The 27,829-nt window shown below is 41.4% G+C and overlaps 1 protein-coding gene across 2 annotated transcripts in view; it reads right to left on the bottom strand.

The window, feature by feature from the left end:
* GSAP (gamma-secretase activating protein) overlaps positions 1-27,829 on the bottom strand; it is a 725,614-nt gene that overhangs the window by 198,049 nt on the left and 499,736 nt on the right. For both annotated transcript variants that reach the window (XR_013608568.1, XM_078679324.1), the window contains exons 20-22: positions 19,743-19,853; positions 16,235-16,293; positions 7,099-7,130 (exon numbers count right to left, since the gene is read on the bottom strand). Coding sequence is in view for 1 of the 2 variants with exons in the window: in XM_078679324.1 (XP_078535450.1) it covers positions 7,099-7,130; positions 16,235-16,293; positions 19,743-19,853 (202 nt within the window). In the remaining variant the exon portion in view is untranslated. The remainder of the gene's footprint in view (positions 1-7,098; positions 7,131-16,234; positions 16,294-19,742; positions 19,854-27,829) is intronic.

Genomic DNA, 27,829 nt, shown 5'->3' with positions numbered 1-27,829 from the left:
AAAGTGGAATTTTCAGATCCTCGGGTGGTCCAAAGGGGAATATATCTAGGGGTAACGATAAAGGCTGAATTGGATAGCTTAGTGGAGGCAAATATAACACTAGTAATAAGTAAGGCTAAGAAAGACTTAGACAGACGTTAAGATGCTTCTCCTCCCCAAATTTCTTTATTTATTCACGGCCATCCCATTGCTGTTTGAAGCGAAGTGGTTCAAGGTTCTAGCACATATGATAAACAGATTTGTGTGGGCACACGGTAAAACCAGAAGAGCATTGAGATTTATGGCACTCCCTAGGGATAGAGGTGGGTGGGCCCTACCTGATTTAAGGCTGTACTATTGGGCAGCTGCCCTACAATATATGACTGGCTTATTAGGGGGAGCAGAGACGGAAGGACAGGACGAGATAGGAACTTTAGCCATCTACGATTTGGTTTTAGATGCGGATGCGGAGAACCTCTTTCTGAAATTTACTGATCATAGTTATTTAAAAAGGACCAAATTTAAAACGGTGATAGCAGCACATAACATCTGGAAGGCATTTACGAAAAAGTTTGGCCTAGGGAGATACAATGCGTACACTAGCTGGAGATAAATTTGCAGATGCTGTGATTACAGAATGGGGAAGACACGGGATAATCAAGCTGGGAAATATGATGGGGGCACAGGGGATGATGCAATTCAATGGTATTCAGACAATATATGGTTTAGACTCAAGACACTTTTTAAAATTTTTGCAAATCAGAAGTTTTATGTTGACAAAAAAGGGAGGGCCGACGGGATTTGGGAGAAACTCAATTCTGGACATTATTCAGGATGGTGTAGATTACACAATTAAAAGATTTTACGCCGAACTGATAGAACATAAGACGGATGACCTTGAGAAGTATGATGATAAATGGGTACAGAAGATAGGTATAGAAAAGGAATGTTTTCGTATATCACTTGATTTGGGGCAGAAAGTTTTGTGTTCGGCAGCACTCCAAGCGCAACATTACAAAACATTATAGTCCTTGTACCACACGCCTTCCAGGATAGCGTAATGGGGAGGGGTAGCTGGTATTACCTGCCCCAGGTGTGACAGTTCTGAGGCAGATTTAGTGCACATGTTCGTTACATGTACTCATTTACAAACAACACGAGATGAAATTGAGTTATTTCTTAAAAGGTCACTAAGAATAGAGATTAACTTAACGCCGGCAGTAGTTTTGCTCGGAGTAGAGGATACAGATAGGCAGATTCAATATGGGTACTTCATCTTTGTAGCTATGGCTGTATTGAGGTTGTGTATAGCTTCAGCATAGCTGGACCGTTTACCACCGACCTTTCATCAATGGTTAGCCAAATTACTAGCAGCTTATAATCTTGAGAAAGCAATATATGCAAGGAGGGGCATAAAAGAAAAGAAATTAGGAATACAAATATGGGAACCCATACAAAGTTGGAAGGAGAGAGATCCTGGGTAGTATCAAGATGGAATAAATGTGAGAGAAACATTATGTATGTATAGAACTCTGTGTCCAGATTAGGAAACTGTTTTTTTTTCTTGACTCTATTTAATATTTTGTGTACTGTATGTTTTGCAATATTCCTGTATCTCATTAATGAATTTATGTGCCCTGTACAACAAAAAAGGGGGGAAAAACTTTAATAAAATATGTTTTTTAAATAAATAAAAAAAGAAATGCATCCGATGTGATGTTACATATCTGTATTGTCGGATATATAAAATTATACTCCACGCTGTGCTTTCTTAATTCTGCGTCTCCGTAGGTATCTTCTACATACATATCTTAAATACATCTGATGTGAAGTTGTATATCCTTGTTGTCAATAAATTCGGGAGGGATATGTAAATCTATACGCCAAGTTGAGCTTTTTTAACTCTGCACCTTGATAGGCAGCTTCTATGGCAGCTTACTAGTTATATATATTCTGAAAATAACACATTGTATTAACAAGAGTACCCTTGCACATCCTCTCTATATCAATCTGACATGATTTATTAGGTCAGGGATACTTCAATATGGCGCCTGGACAAGTGGCCAAATAAATCACTTTACATCGGGTAACACGGAAGCTAACAAGCTGTGAGGTCGTCGGCAGAGCGGCAGTATATATTGACAGACATCACGTTCGTATACACACTGGTGTTTTCAGAGAGAGAGACTGCCACCGATACGGTCGGTAAGCCCAGCACTAAAGAGCGTAAATTAAGACGACAATAAGCGATAATGTTAGCACAGTTAGGGCCTGCGCATGGAGTGGTACTCGCCGCAGGAGGTAGAGACCCCATGTTTTCTGTGCAATGCAAACGGGCCGCATTTATGGGTCGGTTTTGCCAAGGTACGTATACTTCAATGCAAGTTATGAAGCAGATGATAAATCTCAAACATGTGAGTCCCACTAGAGGTTGAGAATAGATAATTATCTATCGAGAAAGTTGAAATGTTTTGCCCCAAAAAACAAAAGACATTAAAGATAAGATTGGGCAAAGGGAAGCCCGTGGTATATTTATTACTTATTTACTACTCTGGCACCTGTGTATTCATTTCAGCTATGTGGTGAAGTCGGAGTATATTAGAACTACAACCATTTCAAATCAATCGTACATTAATGGATGGCCACAATTACAAGGGGGAAAATGGATTTCTTACTCAATGGTTGGTACTAAGATATATTTTGGATACATTAGTAGGTAAATCGACCAACAAGGGGGTTTATCCCCATGTTCACCTCTTATCTTCTATTTACCTATAGACGGTTGACACCCATTATATGACCAGACCAAGTCTTTTAAGCCGTTGCTACTTTTCGCTATGTGTCTGGACCACCACAAGGTAGGCGAAGACCACTCCAATTAATATCTTGACCTTATCAGTGGTGTTAAGGCCACCAGGGAAAGTTGTCTTTATGAAACAACATAAATAAAATCTTCCTTTGTTCTCCTTCTCTCCTCCATACATGCATAAACCAGTGGACCACAAATTCACACTTATTAATGTACATCGTTTTTACACAAGAGAAAACACAGGGGTTCATCCACTCTAAAAGCAGACTTAGAACTGCAAGGTAATTTTCAAGTTTAAGTGGCCATCTACTCATCCAGTTAGCGGGGGATTAAATAAACTCAGCATATATTTCTCTATGTTTTTCTTCTTATATCCACATAGAGAATAAACAGCAGCACCGGAATACTCATCTGCTAGAGATCCTTTCAGTCTGATTTGAACATTGACCAAATAATAGGTAAGATATTTACAATCTCTGTATTTAAGACAAAGGTCTAACTAGGTTGACCTTCAGTAGGGCTGTAAGGGATTCTGTACTATACTTTATCCTATCTCTAGGAAGCCATAATCACCCTTTTTTTATCTCTGGGGCACGCATGGTTCTTAAATGTTATGTTAGTAGGAATCTTTAGAGCGCGCGGTCACCTAATGGTTTCATGGCGCTAAATCACTATGCTGAAATATTTCACAAAATCTGGTGGTTTCTCTGGGCTCTTTTTTGTGCCCATCTCTTTAGACACTGCCTCAACTTTCTGGGCACTGCCCCAACTCGACACACAATGGTTTTAAAAACGCATGACATATCACTTGTTACCTGTTTCCTTAGATAAATATCGCATTTATCCAAGTAGGCATATTAATTCTAGACATTATTGTTGTCTATTTCATTTAAGAATCACTGTGACGGAGTCCCGATGAAGGCCTATGCCGGAACACGCTTAGTTTGTCAACATGCCGCCAGTCTCTGCACATCACCAACTTGATTTCTGGTTTTGAAATATTGGATATCTGGAGATAAGGGGTCATTAAAATTGCAGAAATGTGTATATTGTAATAATGACTTGAAATATGACAATTGTTAATAAAATGTTGACAACTGTTTATCAAATTGAGACAAATATGTATATTCCTTGAATTCTTTTTAAAAAAAGTATCAGGGCAGAATTGTGTTATATTTTTGCAAAAAAACAAAACATAAAAAAATAATATTTTTATATAAAAAATAAATAAATGAAGTAAATACACAATGTTTCAAGATCTGTCTTTGACAAATCAACGCCATTATGTTGGTTCTTTAGAATTGGTGTGCCTTCTTCAAATGAAATTCACCGTGCCCAGGTGTGTCGTTACATGTTATAGGCATCTTCTATATACATATTTTGGGGTTTTTTCTTCCCGTCTCTCTATATTATTGGGGCCTTAAAACTGGCTTGAAAACAGTTACTAGGAGGTACACTCTGTGCCTGTAGCACTATTAAATCTACACCCCAAGGTGTGCTCTCTTTACTTTGTGCCTCGGTAGGTACTATCTATAAACATATCTCCAAACATTTCCTTGGGTTCTTTCCAGCCTATTGGTTCCTGTCTTTTTTGTTTCTAACACGTTGTGGTCTCAAAACTGATTTGAGGGCATTTGCTGGGAAGCACATTTGTGTTCCCAGTGCTGTTCTAGACCATTAGGCCACCTTGTAGCATAACTAAGTGACTACGCATAGACATCAGACTGTCTTTCTCCTCTTGCATTTAAAGCTCTCTTATCCCCATCTTCAGGTTTTTTGTAGAAGTTTTTTCAGACTTGTCTTCACATTGGCAAATATATGTCTTAGTGTATATATGCATTAAAAGTAAAAATCCGATATTTGATTATTGTATGTATTGTTCCTCTTTGGGTGCTGTTTGAAGTGTTAAGTTTGAAAATATGGAATTGTATTTGCTGTGTAATTTAAGCACTTTTTCTGGTATATAAGGAAAAAAAATAGAATGTGGGTTTTCTATTCTGGCCCATGTGCCCAACTTTTTTGTGTGATTTCTTTGTTTACTTTTATCACTGTTTTATGTTATGGATTAATGTGTTTATGTAAGTTTGTATTTATTGTTTTTACAGCCCTGAAGAAGTCCAGTGTGCTGGATGAAACGTGTTGGCTGTTAGCTGTCAGATATAATTCTTATACAAGACTTACAGAATACAAGAAGATTTGGATACAATTGGAAAACCCTCTCTTTTGGACTGTTTATCTTGTTCATACCCAAAAAATAAGAAATATAAATAATTTGGTGCACCATACTGTGTGTTTACAAATTACAGCGATGACCTAAAATCAGAGCAACATTACAAAATTAAATGATGGACGAAGTGTTGAAACGTTTCGAACACTCACTCCCAGTCACAGATCTGGGTTCAATCCATAGTTATTTTGCTTGCCACGTCACCACAGTTTGGACCTACCATGCAAAAATCAGGCCTGACTCGGTTCCGCATGAGAACAGTCCAGCCTGAACTGCCAGGCCAGCTCCTCCATGGACCGACAAGCATCCTGGGACCGATTTTGGGGTTTCACCCCTCATCAGCCGGCTAGCTTGAATCCAGTGGAACAGCGAGCAAGGGACCCAGGTCGGGGGATACCCATAGCCACTTAGCGCGCACATAGCAACATCACAAAATAAAATAATGGACGGAGTGCTGAAGCATTTCAAATATTTGCACCCAGTCACAGACCTGTGTTTAATCCATTGTTATTTTGCTCACTCCAGGATGCTTGTTTCTGGTCCAGGGACGACCTTGCCTTGCAGTTCAAGCTGGACTGTTCAAATGGGGAGTAGGGTCAAGACTGATTTTCATATGGCTTACCAAGCAAATAAATTATGGGTTTAACTAAGATCTGTGACAGGGGTGAATGTTTGATTTGTTCAGCATTCCGTCCATCATCTGTTCTTTTTGTATTAGTTGCCCTAAGTGAGAAGGGTGTGCCCAAACATGGGTCCTGTGCCTGCTATGCCACCAGATTCAAGCTAGCCTCGCTGATAAGGAGTGATACCCCGAAAGTAGTCCCAGGATGCTTGCTTCTGGTGCAGGGAGGGCCTGGCCTGGCATTTTGGGATGGACTGAATCCATGGGGGGCAGGGTCAAGAGTGATTTGCATTTGGCTGGGTCTAAACTGGAATGGCGCGGCAAGAAAAAACTTGATGGATTTAATCCAGATCTGTGACTAGGGGTGAATGTTTGATTTGTTCAGCATTTTGTGCCTCGTCTGTTCTTTTTCCTAAAATCATACGCAAGTCTATTTTAACACTAACTAAATATTGGAAAAGGCAATCACGCTTAACCCCTGAAAAAAGGAGGATGATAATGTATCCAACAAGGCGTTAACTACCACAAACAAAGAAAACAACCTCAACAAGAATAGGCAAGAAGAAAAGTCAAAGTCTTCCTCCTTAAAAAGATGACAGCTACAACAAAGTGTCACCCGAAAAGTCTGGAAGAAGACCTAAAAGTGTTAGTGGCAAGTCATGTTGAAAGGGGGGGGGGAGGGCTCTTGTAAAGTGGGTGTCTCAGAATGGATGAAAGGAAGCAGAGTACAGGCCATTTTCCTGGTAGAAACTCTCCTCAGAAATCGAACCTTTACCATGGATGACTTTCACAAAAGGCAAATCTCAAGTTGTTTTTTCTCTCGTATGTATTTACAAAGCAAACAATGTGAGGATTGGCAGGCACATTCTACATCAGACAGTCTGCACAGGCAGATTGCAGTACTTTGGCATACAGAAAAAATCCATGGAAGGTTTATAGGTCAATGTTCAATACAATTTGGCAAACCCCGGAGTACAGAGGAAAACATAGATAATACAATAGCACAACATCTAAAAAATATGAATGCATATTTAACAGGGATTGCCAATGCAAATAGGTGAGCCTTTTAAGGAATGATTTATGGTAATGTGAAGTATAACATTTAAATAGCATGGGAATGAATATGCATTTGTGTAAAAGCAAAGAACTGTGGAATAATATTGGTGTAGATTAAAAGAGCAGGTGTGAGTTGCACTCAAGCTAGACCTAAAAACCCATGTATATTAATGACTGTCCTCCTCCCATCTGCACTGCTGCCAAAGAAAAACAACATTAATTATCTAGTTATCTGAGACACTATAATAGCATTACAGTGCCATGTGTGTGCTCCTCAAAGTTCAAGCTTCGGCAGCTGGATAAATACAAATTTTGAAATGAAAAGTTAACAGGATTTAAGGTACCAATAATGTTTTGCACAGCAACCAGATTTTAAAAGGCAGGATTTGCTAATCAGTTACCCACCTGACTTCCATGTCTCCAGTCTAGACAGCACTCTACAAAAACATAAATAAAAAAACATAAGAGCACAGTAATCGACAACAATCAAACTGTATCAAAAAATGGCGACATTTGTACTCAGCTAAGCTTTCAACAGAAACATTCAAATTGTTTTGCAAGAGAGTGAGACATACAAAATGTATCCTACTTCAAAGTGCTCATGAAAGGTCCATGTTACCTTTGTATCCATTATCTTTGTAAAGGCCTATAACAAAATAACATCTGTACTTCGCCTGTTGGTGGCAAGGTACACCTGCAGCTTCTCAAGTCTGTGGTTTTACATAAAGATAAGCCAGTCCTATTTTAAGAAACTGGCAATATTGCACTGCACACCGTGCACGTATTGCATAAAATACACAGGTGAGCATCTAGAGATAAAGAGTGAAATCTGACTGGGTACGTACCACACATTTCCATTATGCTATCGCTAATCTTGAGCAAACACCTTGAAAAATAGTGGTTCAGCTAGACACATAAAAACAATAAGAGTCAAGACCGAAAAGAGTTTATACATTGTCAGATGGAATCGGGTACAGAGCAAGTTACCGGCTCTTCCTACCTTAATCATAACAAGGCGATTATTCCACTGAGTCCAAGATGGCCTACTTAGGGCAGGATGCGCCTGTGATCCTGCTCTTACCCCCTATATCTGAGTCCACCTCACAACCTGAAATGTATTCCAATTCAATACACTTTAATCTCATTGCTTCCATTAAACAACAACCACTATCTTTCAAAATGATGATATCCCTTGACAGACCATGTCTTAACTTCACACTTCTTTTGTTTAGAATGTAGTGTCTCTCAAGATTAGAGTTAGTAGAATTAAACAAGTAAACAAGCTCACTCCCGTATAACAATAGTGCTCATGTGTGTATTTAATGCAATGTGGTCAGCAGGCTACGGTGTGACATATACATGGGGTTGACTGCAAATTTGCCAATCTGTTCAAAGTGACTTTCTGACCTTTATGTAAACTTATAGCCTTGAGGAAGACCCAGGCACACCTTCTCCCCAGGAAGCAAAATGTTTTGGCTGATTTGTCACCGTTATGTGTCTGGCTGATTGTGTCACCATTTCTCAAAAAGAACTTTTAGAAAGAATAATATAAAAGTCTCAGACAAAAAAGACTGGTCGAATTTCATTTGATTGCTGTATGGAGGCCAAACTAAGGATCCTAACAGCAAGGCAACAAGGACACTTCCGAAGTAGCAAACCTAAGTGAATTAAAGCACTTTTCAAAATGTAATCTTGTGTATACCTATGGAAGTACACCAACAAGTTCGATTTAGAAACTAGAGATAGGATATACTGCACACTTTTTATGCGGAGAAAACAAAAATATTCTTTGAGCTAGGTTATCTAATCATAATGTTTACTGTGAACTAGACTTAGGGCATGCCTAGCCCCACTAACTATCTAGTTGACATATTTGGGATGGGTTTACAAATAGAAGCCCTACAACTTTCGCATTTACAATACAAAATCTTGTTCTAATAGCTTCACCAACACTCGAGTCATATAGAATATTGGCTACTGACTACACTGGCTACTAATAGTTTTAACCTGAGGTACTGTAATCAGCTACAACTTAGTACCAAATTTACTAAAACATTTAAGGACAATTTAAAAATGACAATTTTTATACCTGTTTACACAATATTTACCTAAATAGATTAGGTAATTGCATTTCAATTTTCTCAATATAAAGAATTCATAAAACTTAAGAAAACTAACAATCTGCAACATATGACAAGGAAAAAGCACTGATGAAGTACATTATTATTCTATGACTCAATCAACTACAAAGATAATGTACAGCTACAAAGAGGTCTCCAGGGATATCTTTGCTTTCATATTATTTTTAACCATTTGTTGATTTTGGAACGTTTACATTCAACCTCCTTGTGATCAATGTATAAGAGTTTTTAAGATCTTGCTTACAACATTTACAAAATGTGGCATTAACATGACAAATAGGTGCAAAAACCTTTAGCATGTGTTATTCTCCATTTTTGTAATATACTGTAAATTTGGAGCACAAACACAATGGAAATACAACATAACTGGTAATTGCATCTCCAAGCTGTGTCCTGAATTTCAACCCCACAGTCCAAATGACGAACAATTATCTGTCAAACAATGCACCCATTTCTCATCACAACTCTATATATTGTCTAAACATTCTTATTCGTATAAAAGTTACTTTTTGGAGAAATTATTAGACAGGGGCATTTAATACAATAATAGTTCATTTGGTAAAGTAGAAATCTTCTGTAGAATAAAAACATTTTATCAGTAATGGGGAAACTAATATCTAGCTATGTGCACCAGTATACGGTGTGCAAGAGCCTCCTCTTCTTTATATGGAAAATGCTACTTACCAGTATGCATCTGTTCTTGGCGAGATGCAGATTCACACACTATGCATAGATCGCCATCTGGTGTTGGGCCCGGGTGTTTGCACTTGTTTTTGTCTTGGAGAAGTCTTTGGAAGTCACGAGATAGGTGACTCCTCCTTTGGATGATAGTGCGCATGGGCATCGGCTCCATCTTCAGATTGTTTTTCGCCAGCAGGGAAATGATGGAGTTTTATAAGAAACAGAAAAGATGCCCATGTATGCTGTATCTAATTAAGATAATGCCGGAACAAATAAAGGTAGCCGGGGAGGCTGGTGGGCGTGTGTGAATCTGCAGCTCTACATGGCAAAAACAGATGCATACTGGTAAGTAGCATTTTCCGTTTGAGGCATATGAGCATGCAGATCACACACTATGCATAGATTGTATAGCAGTACCCATCCTTAGCGGCGACTACCCGTATCTGTTGCAGTAGTTTGAAATAATTTTTTGTTTGCACATCTACACAATAATGTTTTGTTAATGTATGCGGTGTAGACCATGTAGCTGCTCTGCAGATGTCATCTAAGGGAATATTCCCTAAGAATGCCATTGACGCCCTATTTTGCTGGTAGAGTGGGATTTAGGAGGAACAGATAATGTGCATTTTGCTTTGTGATAGCAAATTTGTATACATTTGACAATCCACCTTGCAATTCCAGATTTGGATATGGGGTTGCCTTTATGTGGTGGTGAGAAAGATACAAACAGTTGTTTTGTTTTACAAAAAGGTTTTGATCTTTCAATGTAATAAAGGAGTGCTCTTTTTACATCAAGAGTATGTAGAGCTCTTTCTGCGACTGTTTGTGGTTGCGGGAAGAAAACTGGCAATTCCACAGACTGATTGAGGTGAAAGGGAGAAATAACCTTAGGAACGAATTTTGGATTGGTTTTAAGACCACTTTGTTATGATGGAGTTGTAAAAATGGTTCTTGAATAGTGAGTGCTTGTATCTCACTAACTCTTCTAAGGGAAGTAATAGCGACAAGGAAAGCGACTTTCCATGTAAGTAATTGTAACTCACATTTATGTAGAGGTTCGAATGGGGGGCCCATTAGTCTTGTGGGAACAATATTCAGATTCCATACAGGTGAGGGTGGTACCCTGGGAGGAATTATTCTTTTGAGACCTTCTATAAATGCTTTGATGGCATGTACTCTGAATAGCGATAAATGTTGCCTATTTTGTAAGTAGGCTGAAATGGCAGTGAGGTGTAACCTAATAAATGTGTATGATAGGCTAGACCTTTGAAGATGTAATAGATAACATATAATGGATTGATATTGTGGTTGTTACAGTATATAAGAAATCTTTTCCACTTGGCTGCGTAGCAGGCTCTAGTGGTGGGGCGTCTAGCTTCTTTGATAACGTTCATACAGTTAGGGGGAAGGCTATGGTAACCAAACTCTAAGACCTCAGGAGCCAGATTGCTAGGTTGAGCTGTGCTAGGTCTGGGTGTCTGATCTCGCGATGGTTCTGGGTTAAGAGGAGTGGGGAGAGTTGTAGTTTTTGGTGTGAGAGTTCTGATAGTTCCAGCAATATTGTGTACCACGGTTGTCTGGCCCATGTTGGAGCAACTAGGATAAGTGTCAGTGAGTGTTGGTGCAGTTTGCGCACCACCAGTGGAATGAGTGGGAGAGGCGGAAAAGCGTATGCAAACCTGCCTGACCAATTCATCCATATCGCATTGCCTTTGGACAATGGGTGTGGATATCTGGCGGCGAAGCTTGGGCATTTGGCATTTTCGTGAGTGGCAAAGAGGTCTATGTCTGGTTGTCCCCACATGTGGAAAAACGGTTGAAGAACTTGCGGATGAAGTTCCCACTCATAATCTGTTGTGTTTGACGACTTAACAGATCCGCTACATTGTTCTGGACTCCTGGAACATGTTGGGCTAGGAGAAGAAATGTTCTGGGGAATAGCCCATCTCCATATATTTTGTGCTAGTTGGGTGAGTTGTAGGGAGTGTGTCCTGCCTTGCTTCAGTATGTAGTACATTGCGGTCACGTTGTCTGTCCGGACTAGGACAGCTTTGCCTGATATTTGTTTTTGGAATGCTTTTAGGGCTAGAAATATGGCTAATAACTCCAGATGGTTGATGTGGAGAAATTTTTGTTGAGGAGTCCATATGCCCTTCATGGTGTGATGCAATAGATGAGCTCCCCAGCCGGAGAGCGATGCGTCCGTTTGTCATGACTATCTGTTGAACTGGCTCTATCAACAGTCGCCCTTTGGAAAGGTTTTTGGTGTTCCACCACTGCAAAGAGCGATGAGTGTGACAGTCTACCAACACCACATCTGTTAGCTGACCTTGAGCTTGGTTCCATTGGTGTGCTAAGCACTCTTGTAGAGGACGCATCTGGAGTTTTGCGAGAAGCACTATGGAAATGCAAGAGGACATCATCCCTGTGAGTTGCATGAACACTCGAGGTGGAAGAGATAGTTGAGGTTGAAATTTGGTTATTAGAGTTTGCATGCTTGCCATCCTGGCCGGACTGGGATAAGCTAGTGCTTTCGAGGTGTCTATTGTGGCTACTAGGTATTGTTGTATGTGGGACGGTTGCAGATGAGACTTTGCGTGCTTTACTGTGAACCCTAAGTTGGTGAGTAGTTGAATAGTGGCGTGAGTGTGATGTACACACTGACTGCATGAGCTGGCTTCTATTAGCCAGTTGTCTAGATATGGGAAGACGTGAATGTGTTGTCTTCTGAGATGAGCTGCAGCTACCGCCAGGCACTTGGTGAATACTCGGGTGCTGTGGTGAGTCCAAATGGGAGTACTTTGAATTGGTAGTGTTGACCATTCACTACAAACCTGAGGTATCTACTGTGAGATGAGTGAATGGGAATATGAAAGAAGGCGTCCTTGAGATCTAAAGTGACAAGAAAGTCGCCTTGTGAAAGAAGAGGAAGAACCTGTTGCAGTGTGACCATGTGAAAATTGTCTGATTGTATGTACAGGTTTAGGGGTCTCAGGTCTAGAATAGGTCTTAGAGAGCCGTCCTTTTTTTGGAATGAGAAAAAACAGAGAGTAAACTCCTGTGTTTTGTAGGTGCAGGGGAACTAGTTCTATTGCACCCTTCTGCAGGAGTGAGATGACTTCCTGTTTGAGCAGCGATAAATGTTTTAACAGCATTGGATGCTGTCTGGGTGGTATGGTGGGGGGTAGAGGTAAGTTCTAGTCAGTAACCTCACTGAACGATTTGTCTCACTCACCTGTCTGTGGTAATGTTGTTCCAGACCGGAAGCAAATGCTGTATTCTTCCACCGACCGGAGTGGAATGGTCTGGGGAGCAGAGGGTAGTCATTGGGTAGGTGTGGAGGTAGATCTGGTATTATTGGTCTTGCCTCTACCTTTGTTATTATTGCCTCTGTACCTGCCTCTCTGGTAACCTCTGGTGAATGTAGACTGGGTGGGAGCCTTGTAAGAGGTGGAGGGGTTGTCAGAGGAGTAGTCTCTGGAGGTGCCCTTGTAAAAGGAGTGACAAAAGGAACGTCTGAGAGCTTGCAATTGCAATGCTCCATGGATTTGGCTGTGTCTTTGTACTTTTTCATTTTTTCTAGTGATGAATCGCTGTTAGGCCCAAATAAGTGTTCCTGATCGAATGGTTGGTTTAGAATAGAAGTTTGTACTTCTGGTTTAAACCCAGAAATGCGTAGCCAAGCATGTCAAGGCAGGACACTTGTGTTGACTGCTCTAGAAGCGGTGTCTGCTGCGTCCAGAGCACAGTGAAAGGAAGTGTTAGTGATCATTTTTTCTTCTTGTATAAGGTCATTGGCCCTATTTTTATATTTGTCTGGAAGGTGCTGTAATAGGGTCTCTAACTCATCGTAATGTGCCCTATCGTACCTGGCTAACAGAGCTTGAGTGTTGGCAAAACGCCATATGTTAGCAGCTTCGGACGCTGTTCTTTTGCCAGAGGCATCCAAGAGTTTGGACTCTTTATCAGGGGGTGGAGCATCACCTGATGTCTGAGAATTGTCTCTTTTCCTAGCGTTGGAGACTACTAGTGAATCTAAGGGTACGGGCCTTTAATATAAGCTGGGACTGCAGGGGCAGCTTTGTATTTCTTCTCGATCCTGGGGTTGATAACTGTGGCCCTACCAGGATCTTTAAAAACTTTGGGTGCATGCTTGATGACCCCTTTTAGCACAGGCAAGATACAGGTTGTCCTTTGTGACGTGTCCAAAGAGTCCATTAGGAAATCCTCTTCCACTGGGTCTGTATGTAAGTTAACTCCAAGGTATTGTGCAGCTCTGTAGAGCAGCTGATTAAATCATGTTGTGTCTTCTGGAGGTGAAAGTCTAGAGGGGTATACATCTTCCTGTGGAACATTAGCGACATCTGGAGTGTTGTAATCGTCCCAGGGGTCAGGCGAAGAAGGTGGACTAAGGTCTCTTGGTGGCGCTTCATCTGCACCCTCTCCTGTGTTATCCAAACTATCATCATCGTCCCTTGGTGGGGGGGATGGTGTAAGAGAGTGGTGTGGTGGGGGAGGTGGGGGAGAAGGCGGAGGAGGAGGTGATGGAGAAGGAATGCTAAGTGGAGATGTGGCAATGTCCCTTTTTTTGGTGGTGGAGCCGGTGCAGGCGTATCCAATGATCGCTTCTTTTAGCTTAGGATGAGCTGGCCAGTTTTAAGGTCTTTCATAAGAGTCTTTTGTTTAGGATCTGGCATAAAAAGCTCTTCTGATGGAGGCTGGTCTTTCGGCGCCGACTGTTTAGGTTCGGCTGCCTTACGGGGCACCGGCTCTGGAACGGTTTTGTCTTTTGGCTTGGAACCGTGGGGTTTTACAGTCTCTGTATGTGGAACCGGTATTTTCTTGGGTTCCCGAGGTTTATTCAGCTCCGATGTTTTCGGCTCCGAAGTTTGTTTGAATCTTTAGGGAGCGGCTTTTTGCTCGGCTCTGAGTGTTTTTTCGGAGTCGGAGGGTCTATGGTTGTTGGTTTCGGTGCAGAGTGCTTTGATGTGGAGACAGTGTTCAGCACGGAGGAGGAGGGCGTTTTCTTTTTCGGTGCAGATGAATGAGTTTCGGTACCGATGGCAGGCTGACTCGAGCGCGAGTGGCCTGAAGGCTTAATAGGCTTCTTCGCCGAACCTGAAGGTGGGGCATGGGAAGCAGTCTCTTGGTGTGCACCTGGGCCCGAAGGTGAAGGTGTGACCGAAGCCTTTTTGTATTAGTGTATGGAGGGGGTCAGGGTCGACATCTCTAATTACCACCCGCTGCACCGGAGTGAGGTCTTTGATGTCGGAGTCGTCGGCTTCAGAGGCGCTGTGTTCTTCGACCCGTTCCTGTTCTGGAACGTTGACGCCCTCTTGGAAGATGTCGTTGGGAATGGATGTCGATGAGAGAGCCATTGTTCTTCGAGCTCGATGATCTCGAATGGTCTTCTTGAAGAAGAAATAGGCACAAGCTGCACAGTCTCTGGCCTCGTGCTCCGGTGAAAGGCAGAGGTTACACACCCCATGCAAATCGGTGTGGGGAAACTTCAACCCACAGAGGACACTTCTTGAATGGAGTCCATTCCATGACCCAGATGCTAAGGCCCAGGTAGGCCCAAAGGCCCTCGTCAACAATTGGAATCGAGGACTTCGACCTTGGAGAGATGCGCGACGACTAAGGTTCGTGATCGAAAACAATACCATAGAAATGGTGAAGGATTGCGCGTCGAAAGTTGTATCGGTAACGGCACCGAACTGGAGCGCGATAAACACATCCGAGCCATCCGAGCCCGATGGCGGAAATAAACAATCTGAAGAAGGAGCTGATGCCCATGCGCACTATCATCCAAAGGAGGAGTCACCTATCTCGTGACTTCCAAAGACTTCTCCAAGACAAAAACATCCGGGCCCAACACCAGATGGCGATCTATGCATAGTGTGTGATGTGCAGCTCATATGCCTTGAACATGCATATATTTGTTCGAGGTTCTGCTGTAGGTCACTAAGTTCAGGTCTTTTACCTTTAGGTACAGCAACAACAATGCCATCACCTTATTAAGCATAACATTGCTAACACAAGTTTTTAAAGAAATTCACAACTTTTTTGACCCCACTTACTCAACCCTTCTTGGACATTTTTGTGAATTAAAGTAAAATTTACATTTTTATTTTACTAGCCTATTTCTACCCCTAAACCTACCCTTATATTTAATATAAAGTACAATTAAATTACTCACTGAAACGTAACAGTTGTGTCAACCCTACCCTTTAATTTTAATTACATGACTTTACAAATCTAACCATTTCCTTCCTTAATTAATTTTTGTTTTAAATTAAAGAAACTGTGCAATGACACTTCTAGGGATTTATGGGTAGGCATTCCTACCATAGGAATTCTTCACATATGAATACGTTTGAGCCATAAAGTCTTGTCTGACTCCTCAAAATATATACATTGGGCTGTTGCTAGAGCTTGAGTCGACTATTTACATTTCTGAGAATAAAAGGAGCTTCTTTTTGATCTGTGAATTTCTTCACTTGTGCCCAAAATAGTGGAATCCAATTCACCGAGCAACGCAATTCCTCGTAGTACTTGGATGACACCTCAGAAAACAATGAAAAACAAGCGTTTTTGCAAATCTGTATTGGTATTTCAACATTAAAATCAACAAAAGGCATGATCATGCATGTTATTCCTCAGCCAATCAACTACTTATCTAGTCAAATATCTTCTAGTATCAGGAAGACGCAACCCACCTTTTCATATTCTGTACAATATTCTGTTGATAAATTAAAGTTCTCTTTTCATCTGTATTCTGCAACAAAACCAAAATTACATTACTAATAACAAATTTCTGATAGAGCATATTTCCAGCGATCAATAGCAAATATAATGTGTCATACGTACAACCCCTTAATGCAGTTTTATAATCCTTCATTTAAGATTCATTTAACACCTCATTTCTAGATACATGCCAGTTATGATGACAATTTATATAGTTGCATATCAGAAGAAACCGTTCAATGTTGTTCATCACCTAAGTGTCCGACTCAGTATTGCAGCAAATACATAGAGCTTAACCAATTCAAAGCTCACAGTCAATTTCCAGTAAGAAGAATTGTACGTTTCATCCTAAAGAGATAGAATTGTATTCATTATGGCATCTCAACCACAAGCGAAACGGTCTCTCTTCCCACCTAATTCCTCCTAGAGAAGTACAGGATGATACACTAGGAACAAAAGACATATTTAGATTTGTAAACAAATATGTAAGCCGGGTGTTTAATCATGCGAGGACCTCAAATGTGTAACAAAACCCTTTTACAAGCAATTTGTGGGTTTATACATGAGCGTTATGGATACTGGACAGTGCTAAATTATTTTATGTACTAAACATGGAATGTTCAATATTGATTATGGTAAAAACATGGTCATTGGCATCAAGCCACATTACAAAACATAAAAACTGTGTTGGCTCTAGAGGTCATGTAGAGTCCGGCAATGCAGTAAAAATAAAAAAAATAGCTCTGTTAGGAGGGGAGCAAAAATCGTCTGCAGAAACACAGAGGTAAGTGCTAGGAGCCACCATTTGGGCAAATGTGCAAACAAGCTAGGGCACTAGGGCTAATAAAGTAGCTAAAAGTAATGCACAAATGCTTCCAGCAAAATACATTTGCACTGGGCTGTTTTTGTGCTCAATTTTACAGAGTAGTTTTAAGTGACCTGCGACAAGCACAAAATATAAGCTATTTGTAAGTGACTTTGTTACACAAATACCGTAAATATTAACTGGCTGCCTTGCTATGCACCAACAAGTGTATCATTCATGTGGTAAAAAGTGAGTAATTACAAAACGGCACACCATTCAAACCAATACACAATCTTTGTCTTTCACAAGAGAGTCGTTGCCATTGTCAGGGAGCTAAAGACCATGAAATGAGACAGATTGGTCTAAAAGCACATGTGGGGCAGGCAAGACACGTTCAGCCTCAGATTAGCAAGGGGAACACCTGTTTACTTTCCATGGCCAATACCAATACCACCAAATTGGGTTTGTTCAATCCTGGGCCTTGCTAATAAATGTCCCAATGTACCACAATCATGTGAGGGCAGTTTCGCTCTCATCAAGTCTTGGCTAATCTGTCCCAGCTGCAACACCAGTGTAACATCACTGGATGTCAAACATGGGATGTCATACAAGACTGAAACCTCGCAGCATTAGAAAGATGCTTCAGTGGTTACATTTTCAGGATTTCTAGATTTCGCAATTATTGCAAATAATTATAATAGTGAAAAAAACTGTATTTATAAACTGATGTATTTTTTCAACTGGGGGGCTCATACGTTTCTAAAAGATGGAGGCCAATTCTGAATGTACTACAGTAAGCTACATGTATGGCATTGATCTAACCACAAGAATTGTGTTAATTAATAGTGATACTAGTGGAAATGTAACTGTATCAGTTGATGAGGAAGAACAGCTGTCCTGAATGCACACACTTACAGAAAGAATGGTATTGGGGTGCTCGAGCCCTCTCCCTAAAATTTTGTTCAGTCATATCAACTCCCAGGATACCATAATTTAAAACTAAAATAAATAGATCTTTATTGACCATTTTAGGGTGACAATAAATGCCTTGCTCCAACGTCCACAGTTAGGCAAATGTGCCTTACAAGAATAACACTTTTGTAAATTGTTCACTTACTGACGAAGCATATTCTTAAAACTAATATCAGAGGTTTACTGTTCTGCTATGCAACCTCTGGCTGCTCATTTTATAAATCCCAGAATTATGAGTCAGAGTAGATGCATCAGGATTAGAGCACTTGGACACACAGCTAAACACACACTTAGGCAGAAGATACATTAATTTACTCAACTAATATAACACCCTTGTAAATCTCCCCCGTCTGTGGCACAGTCAGACAGATCACGATACAGGGATAGAAGGCCTCGAGGCAGGGTTTTGTACATAAATTACAACTTATCCACTCTGTTCTGCCACTATGCAATACATCACTGCATTTGTTATTTCCTGTTGCCGTTTTCCACCTCAATAGTACTTTGCCCTCACAGTGACATTTAATACACCTGGTCTTTAATGCAACCATTCATCATCGCCGGCTTTCCCGTACTTTCCACCCTACAATAAATTTCTAGTTTATTTTAACCCGATTTCGTAGTCCAATTTTAAAATATGTTCTTGAGTTTTTTCAGTTTGAAAAAAGGTAGTATCACATCCACTAAACATTTTCGTGAGTCCTACCAGTCAGACACAGAACATCGTTATCAAGCTACATGTAACTGACAGAGATAGCGTGGCTCTTATAACCCCCTGTCATTGAAATACACACAGAAAATTCAAAGTACACTTGTAGTGAACCCCTGCTACCACTCTCCACCTGGTCCCACAGTCGCATGGTGACCATTTGGGACTATGTCCGAAGAAATTCTGTACGCATCACATACTTTTTGGGGTACGCTCGTGCTCGATGTATACATTTTTTTGCCTTCATACAGCAATCCACAATGTATTCCCAGGTTGGTAACTTTGGATCCCTGTCCCACCCCCAGTTTCTAATCGGATCTCGTTGTGTAACCAGCAGGGCAACATTTCAGAATAAAAGTGTAAATGGTCTAATGTTTGTTACTCCCAGATGCCCAAAGATACCAATTGCGGGATGAGTTCCAACAAAAAGTCTAGGACTGCTGGTATCTTTCGGACCCAGTAGTCTTAGACCTTAGGGTAGCTCCACATTGTGTGCAACAGAGTATCTCTTTGTAGTCAGCCCCTTAGACAGAGATCTTGTCAATTCTTCCCATGTGAATCAGCCAGGTCCTTATGAAGTATGCCCTGTGGAGTAATTTCAGTTGGATTAAGTGAAATCCCGCCCATAAGGCCACATCCCGTGGGTAGTGTCATGTCGCTCCTCAGTAGTTATATTCCAGTCTGCCAAGATGCCATTCCCATTTGTCCCTCAGTTTTTGGAGTCCATCTTGTAATTCATTTCTATTAGAAAATCACAGGGCTATGTAGTTTCTGAGAGAGCATTCTGCACAATTAGTGCAGCATAAGATACCTGTGACAGATGTGTATTTTGGAGTTTTGGGGGGGAAAGGTTGTAGTGCAATTTAAGCAATGTGTTCATTTTAATGCTACCATGGCACAAGCACAACTTCATATTGCTTTCTGTACTATGTAAAGACTTGTTTTAATGCACTTCAGAATCGATACGAAATCTTCACACAGTTAATGTGCTTACCACTTCTGAAATGAGCTTACACCAGTCTCTCCTGAATTTGTATTCACTGTCATGCTTCATGTATTCCAGGTCTAACTGCAATTTTGCCCAAGGGCCATTGGGACTTTTTGTCTGGTGAAATAAAAACACCTTTAATATTCAAAAATCTGAAGACAAAATAAATACATATGATTTAATCCATGGCACGTATAAAATTTTCAGTGAGATAAAACACTTATGTTCATATTTTTAAGGGCAAACCAGATTGACATTTTCGATCAAAATATTTCCACAAAAGAAGACACATGAAAAGGCTCCAGAGACAAGAGGCAATGACTTTTGAATAATAAACATACTTTGAGCCTCCTAATCTACAACTAATGTGAAAAGAGCAACACTACACACTCCTAGTGTATACTAGCAACAGTGCTGTTTTTAACTTCTAAAAATAGTGAATAAACTACTGCTTTGGAGGACATCGGACCCATACACCAATGTAAAAAACATGACGAAATATTTTTAAGTAATTGTAGGAAAGTGCCTCTTTTTTTACACGGTCACACCCATTTTTTGCCTGGTAAATTATGTGATTTCGACTGAAAGAACACTGGGTTCCTGCTAACCAGGTCCCCAGTGCCAGATCTCCTTCCCCAAAACTGTACAATTGTGTCCCCAATTGGCAATACCGTAAGCACTCTCTATAAGTCCCTAGTAAATGGTACCTCTGGTACCTAGGGCCTGAGGTACTAAAGAGGATCCCCAAGGGCTGCAGCACAAATTGTTCCAGCCTAAGGGGCCTCTCACCACACTCATTCAGGGTTGACATCGCAGGCTGCGTTTTTTGGTGGAGACAAAAGTGAAAACACGACATGACACACATCCCTATGTGCCATCTCCCCTAACATTGCATGTAATATTTGTAAGTCACCCTACAGCAGGCCTTACAGCCCTAAGGCAGGTTGCCTTATATTACATGCGAGGATATATCTGCATAAGCAGATATGCATCTGTACTGTGCTGATTAATTCCATTACTACCAGTACAAGTGAACAGGGAAGCCATTTTAACCCATGTGCCGTACAGTGGTAAAAACCAGTTCCCCAGCTACATGATGGCTTCAATGAAAAGAGGGATATTTAGTATTAAACATCTTGTACCCACAAACCCACCCTGATTCCAGTGGGATATTTGGGAATACATGCACACAGAAGGCACCTTAGAGGTGCCCTCTGAAAACATACCAGCATCGGGTGTGGTGGCTGACTGGTCTCTGCCAGTCTGCCACCCAAGACCAATTTCGGACCTCCCAGGGTAAGGGCCTCTTCTCTCAGGAGGTCAGAAACAAAGCCTGCACAGGAAGAGTGTGTTCGCACCACTCCCTCAGGATGACCCCCATAGATTAGCATTCCAAGGCAAGGGAGCTTCAGAGAAGCCCCAGCCTTTGAAATGCAAATCTGGCTCCCCTCACAGGAGAGAAAGCCGACCCCCTTTTGTTCAGAGCCCTTTGGCACCAGGACAGGGGGGACAATTAGTCAGTCAGGTAGGCGTGCCCAACCCACCGGCTAGCACCACCTCTAAAGTGGGATAACTAAAGTGGACACTGCATTTCAGAGTTGACCATCTTTGTGATGGCAAACCTAGGAACTCTGGGACAGGTTTAGGACCACTTCCCACAGGGGTGGTCATATAGGGGATATAGTGACCCCAAGGGCAAGTAGCAGATTGACTATTACACTACACTCCCCTAATGCCCCTAAATTCAGTATTAAGGGGAACCCCAGAAAACCAGATCCTGCCAACCTGAAAGAAGACGGGCGAGAAGAGTCGCAACAGCAAGAACGGAGGAACAAGCAACTGACTTGGTGCCATCCCTACCGGCCTGCCTGCTGACTTCAACAACTGTGCCAAAAGAAGACTTGTCATGCAGCTGCTGTGTCCCCAAAGCCTGGGAGACATGCCAGTACTTCGCTCAGGAACCAAGAACTCCTGTGAAGCAGAAAACCTTCTTTCCTGCACTCTGCAGGCAACCCAAGAGACATGAGGACTTAAAGACCGCCAAAACCTGATACTTAAAACTACCACTGCACCCTTTGCTCCAAGCCCAAGTTGGAGTAGGCCACTGGTGTCAGCGTGGTCCTGCAGCCCTCCAGAGACTGAGCCCAGCATGGGTTCACCTCTCGCGGACTACCTCAACGTTGCCTGCATCCTCTGAACGCACGCCCCCTCTACCGCAACAGCTTCTGGTAAGGAAAACCCGACGCCTAGAGATATAGCTGCACTCTTTGCACCTGGGCCATGGAGGAGAGGATGAAAGGTGTCGCTATGTCCAAGAGGATCAGGAGATCTGAGCTCCCCTGTTGGTTCAGTCCGATTGGTCTCCCAGTCAAGGCCTGCAGTCTCTTTACACGAAGACCGATCCCTATAGAGTAGCATTGGGCACCCAATGCTGTTTTGCACGACTGCACCTGGCTGCCCTTGTTCTGCTGTTGCTGCCTTGGACTTTGCACACCACTACCCTTAACTCCTGGAGAGTGGTCCCGTAAGTCGCAGTACTGTATCTGAATGCCGTAATTGTTCTTCCTCCCATAGAATAACATTACAGCTTCTGAAAATTGCACCTTTTAAATACAAAAGCATTTCTTTAAAAAAAAGTACTTAACTGAACGATTTTCTTATGATGCCTAAATCTATATAAAGTTAAGTGTTATTTTTATAAACTGGTGTGGAGCTCCTTATTGAGTTGTGTGTCTCACTTAGTTACTATTGTGTGTATTTGTGAATGTCTAATACTCCCATCTGATAAGCCTAAGGCTGTGAGACCACACTACCCCCTGGAAGAGCACCTTTGGGTTGCTAGAGCAAGCCCATGTCCACTGGTAAGGGAATAACTGGACTCTTTTCACAATATTCCTCTTTTTGGTGTATGTCTTATAAAGTGCCAGCTTCCTACAGTAATGAAGTAAATACTTTTCAATACTTCAAACACGAATCAAGCACATGTTAAATTCTCTTCTAACAGGATTGGAAAAAACATACTGAGATATTAAAGACAATAGGCTTCCTACTATTCCCACCTGCTGGGATGCTATTAACATGGGATGACAGTAAAAGGCTTCCTATTGTATTAATGTTGTAGTTGCATCATGACCTAAAGATAGGAAGTCTGCTCTGTGTTAAATCCAAGAAGGTAATAAAAAACATATAGTAAACCGTATTGCCAAGTAGCTCCTTTTTTGGGGCTTTTGATTACCTGGAGAACGTAGGGGAGAGGTTCAGCATGGGATGTAGGTTTAGAAACTCAGATACGGGTAACAAATATTGTTTAATAATTGTACTGTCCAGTCAGTGTTATACCAATATAAAATTAACAAGACTGTTATTCGCTATTAAAATAACTGGCTGCAGTGACTGCTAATTCGCTCTAGTAACAAATAACACAACATCACTTCTAAGTTACTTTATTGATTATGTAAACTGTGCTAGCTTAGGTATTTCTTTAAGGAGTTTTATATAGCGCGAACAGGTCATCTTCAAGGGACTTCAGAACGGGAAGTGGTGGGGGCAGCAGACTAGGAGGGGTAGATGATCCCAACAGAAACAATACTGCCACATATTTATGTAATGCATTACCCTTAGCCTAACAGATAATAAAGTCAAGATGGGCCTCAGCCAATCAGTGGCTGCAACCCATCTTCCTGAGCTGGATACAGGGGGGTGGGTGGTTCAAAGTGGCAATGGTATGGTCACTAAGCGTCAACGGATGGAGGGTGGGCATTGGAAAAAGCAACAATGGCAAGAGGGGGTGGCTGAACATTAAGCAAGTGGCAATGGTAGAAGGGTGGGTTGGGAAAAGCAACTGTTTGGGAAACGAAACAGTTGGAATAAAAGCAACAGGTGGGGAAAAAACACTGGCAATGGAGAGACAGTGACAAGGAAAAAGCAACAGGGGCAACAGAGGGAGGGTGGGTGCTGTAAATTAAACAATGACAACAGATGGAGAGTGGGCAGACACTAAGCAACAGCAGAAAGAAAGAGCTGGAAAACACATGCTATCTCATGGAGTGCTCCACAAAAAGAACAAGGTAGTTCCTGAGCTGGTGGAAGCATGGAAGGAGAGTGTCAGAGAGGTGTTAAATAGGCTATGCTCCATGGGAGGGACAAACACAAGCTGGACGAGGTAATCAAATAAAGCCAGCAAATGGAAATCAATGGGTGGAATGCATTGCTAGGTAAGCTTTCAGCATGCCCCCAATATTTCTTTGCAGCTAGACAACGGAACTGTCTGGTAGGCTTTGACCTCAAAAGTACCCTGAGTAGTATAAAATGGAGTTCTCACTGGTTCTGCAAGGTTTTATTTTAATAAGAAAACTGTTGGAAAAACACAAATCCTTTTTAAACTTACAGCCCAGCTGAGCTCACGGTGCTACTGTAATTGTCTTTGTAGAGTGCAGTGGCGGGAGCAATAAACAGAACTCTGTATTATGGAAATGAGAAGAAAGTAAGAGGTAGTACACACTGAGGAAGAGCTGCAGTTTAATGATCAGTAATAAAAAGGATTGCTCCAAATTAAGCTGATGAAACGTAGGAGTGATACTTGGCAAAAAGTTTACATTTTACATTGGGTAAAACTGTGATGAAACCTGCACATCACAATCTGTTTAGCAATATTAGGACTGGTCACTCAGTTACCAAGGAACTTATGATTCCATCTAGTTTTAGCTGTAGCCTAGTCGCACCTTATACTCAGTGCCTTGTATATAGCATGTCCACAAAAGATAACGCACGCTATATTACACAATAGAGCATGTTACACTACATTTTACACTGCATTACATCATAAGGCATGTTCCACAGTTGGTTAATGACACCAGATCTCATTGAATCCACGTGATTAAGGTAATTAAAGTGCCACTTTCAGATTACAACTCAACTTGCGTACGACCGCGCACAGAGAGAATGGTTCTGAAGATGTGCCATCAAAACAGGACTTTGGGATAGGCAAAGTTAAACCTATCGAGCTTTGCAGTTAGCAGCTTTCTAGATCAATATAAAAATACAACATTTTAAGCATCCCTTAAATCGGGTTTAAAACTTGATAAGCCAAGATGTTTAGGGTCTGCCTTGGCGGACAAAGAAGTCTATAAAATATCGTTGTTATATAAGGGTATGGTTTGTATTTAAATATCGTTTTCTACTTTAAGTGTTTGGACTATTATACAGAGTGGAACTGCAGCGCTCCAAAGCCTCCGCCTCAACCTGCTGAGACCTTAACTGTCAAATAAATCAAAAAATTGTGCCCACTATAACACAAGATTTAAAACGACATTTTATTCCCCCAAAGGTTCCATATGTTCATTTTGGTGGCTTTAATCTACAGGGAATGAACTACAGTTACCTATTGCTTCATTCTGTTTTTTGTAATAACAATAACCCATTAAGAGATTACGACATTGCACATTCCTATTTAACCAAAACCTCAAACTAGAATAATTAAACAGCGGAAACAGAAAGAATACAGTAATGGTGCATATTTCTATTCTAGTGGTTAGTAAATGGTGCAGCAACTGTTAAACTTTATTTTATTTTGTAACACACACTATGGCAATTTCCTTATTATCTAAACTACAGATTAATATTAGTGCAGAGGAAACTGTTGCATTTGTAGCATAGCATACTGCAAAAAGGCAGGTCAAATATGATAGCACTAAGTCAAACACAATACTGCTTACAACACCAAGACCAAACAACTAAAAATGCTCAGAAGCAGATCATAATGATGGGAATGGGTTTTTGCACATTGCTAAATACCACACATTAGCTGCTTCTAAACAGTGGTTCTTAACCTTTTGTCCCAGGAACCCTGGGGGCCGCAAAGCCTACTCAGGGGGTCCTCAACTGCTTAAAATATTAAACACTAACAGATTAATAAAGTGTATCTAAACAAAAAAAAAGCAAAATGTTCATTGCCCCCAGTTCTAAAAACTACCCGGACTCCTCCCTGAGCCCTAAAAACGACCTGCCCTCCCCTAAGCCCTAGAAACTACCCTGCCCCCAAAGCCCTAAAAACTATCCTTCCCCCTAAGCCCTAAAAAGTATTACAATCCCTGTCCCCCGCCCAGAGCTCTAAAACGGCCCCCAAGACCCCGTCCTGACATCTAAAACTACTTCTCCCTCCTAAAAAACAACAGTCCCCCCAGCCCTGAAAACAACACCGACCCCCCAGCCCTGAAAACTACCCAGAACCCCTCAGCCCTGAAAACTACCATGACCCCCGCAGCCCTGAAAACTATCCGACCACCCAAACCATACAAACTAACACCTTCCAAAACCCAGCCCCACTTACCTCACCGAGTCACGTCCTCTCCCAATCCATCCTGCTTCCGCCAGCCAGCAATTAGACCGCGCATTGCCTTAACCATGCATACGTGTGGTTAAGGCTAATGCGTGATAAAGACAAGAGTGGTAGCGCTTCTGAAGTTGGAACACGAGTGGCTCTGCCCGCGTTGTTCCAAACTGTTTCCCGTACAACTGCATCAAACAGAATACAGTATGGATGAGGAGTGCCCTCAATTGAATTTAGAAAAGCTCCAACCTTCCCATTTAAATTTATATACTTTTTGCTTTGTGAATTAAATAAAATATGTAATTATTGCGACATTCAACATTCAACAGAGACTGTCGACGCTGGAGAGCAAATTGGGAGAGTTGGAGGTCAGTCAGCAGTCAGGGATGGACGGGGAGTCCATGGAGGTAATGAAGCCATTGCTAGAGGAGTATCACGAGGCGGCTGACAGCGAAGTGCAGCACTTGGGAAAATATGCCACGGCACACGCGTATGGAGAGGGAGACAGACCGGGATCGGTGCTAGCTAATATGTTGAAAGCCAGGCGGAGTAAGACCTCTGTAACTATGATCCGATCGGAAGAAGGTGATCTACTCATTGAGGAAGCAGACATAGCTAATAGATTCCAGCAATATTACTCGGGCCTATATGCTTCACGCTTGATCGATATGGATGGGGAAATACTGAAATGTTTGGAACATATTCAGTTACCCTTCCTATCCAACACGCACAGAGAGTTTTTATCTCAGCAGGAGGCAGTGGGAGATGGCTTTGGTCGCTTGTACCTTTGCTACTGGCTTACAGATGCCTCCTGGAGCTTTTCGGCAGATTCCGTTAGCAATAATTGTAAGACAAGAAGTTTATCATCTCTGTACATAAACTTAATGAATCTCGTAATAATGTGGCTATTTCCTTTCAGGCAGAAATTAGTGCATGTTGATATGTTCTGATATTGTGAAGCCAAAAGAGACGATTGTTAAATAAAAAAGTGCAAGTGCATGGGATTGTTATACGGTTCCTATGAATTAAGTAGGACTATGTATCTGGAAAACATAAGCTTCAGAATATGGGGACTCAGTCACACATATCATCAGAAAATGTTGGCCTGGTTCATAGTTAGCTCACAGTGCCCCATCTGAACCCAGAACCCTGGGTACCAAATTGTATCGGCAACCTTGAACATGATCACTTTTTTACTTCCCAAGGAAAACGTGGAAACAGATCTTACCCTTTCGTTGTTTACTTTTGCCTGCCTAAGGTAAATGCAAGAAATATATGAATTGGATTTTCAAACATTTATTGAAACAGTCATATTCTTGTATAAAAAGAGCAGGCTATCGTACTTTGTAGGATACAAGTCAGAGTCAGCAGGTATGCATCTCAGTCACAGTGCGTCGTGTTCCAGGACAATCCGAGCAGAAGTGCTCCTCTGGCGATTGTAACACGGAGGCCATTTAAATAATAAAAGCACTGTTTCAATCGTACTGTGTCAAAGGTGAAGATCTGATGCAATGGTTAGTCTTGAGTTGAAAAGCTATCTCCAACCAGACAACCAAATATAAGGGCATATCGGTCTATGTGCCTAAACTTTACAAAATGTATGAATAGCATTATAATAGTGCTGGCTAAGAAATTAACTGCATGTATAATGATCTCTCAATATATTATTGTGTAAGCACAAAGCATTTAAAAATTCATCATTAAAAAATAATGTCTAGCTAAAAAAATGAAACTAAAATAGAGGCTTAGAGCAGGCCCTGCTGCA

The sequence above is a fragment of the Lissotriton helveticus genome, chromosome 1_1 (genome assembly GCF_964261635.1).
Source record: "Lissotriton helveticus chromosome 1_1, aLisHel1.1, whole genome shotgun sequence".
Lineage (NCBI taxonomy): Eukaryota > Metazoa > Chordata > Amphibia > Caudata > Salamandridae > Lissotriton > Lissotriton helveticus.
The sequence above is the reverse complement of the archived record's forward strand: the minus strand, read 5'-3'. Positions and strand labels throughout refer to the sequence as shown.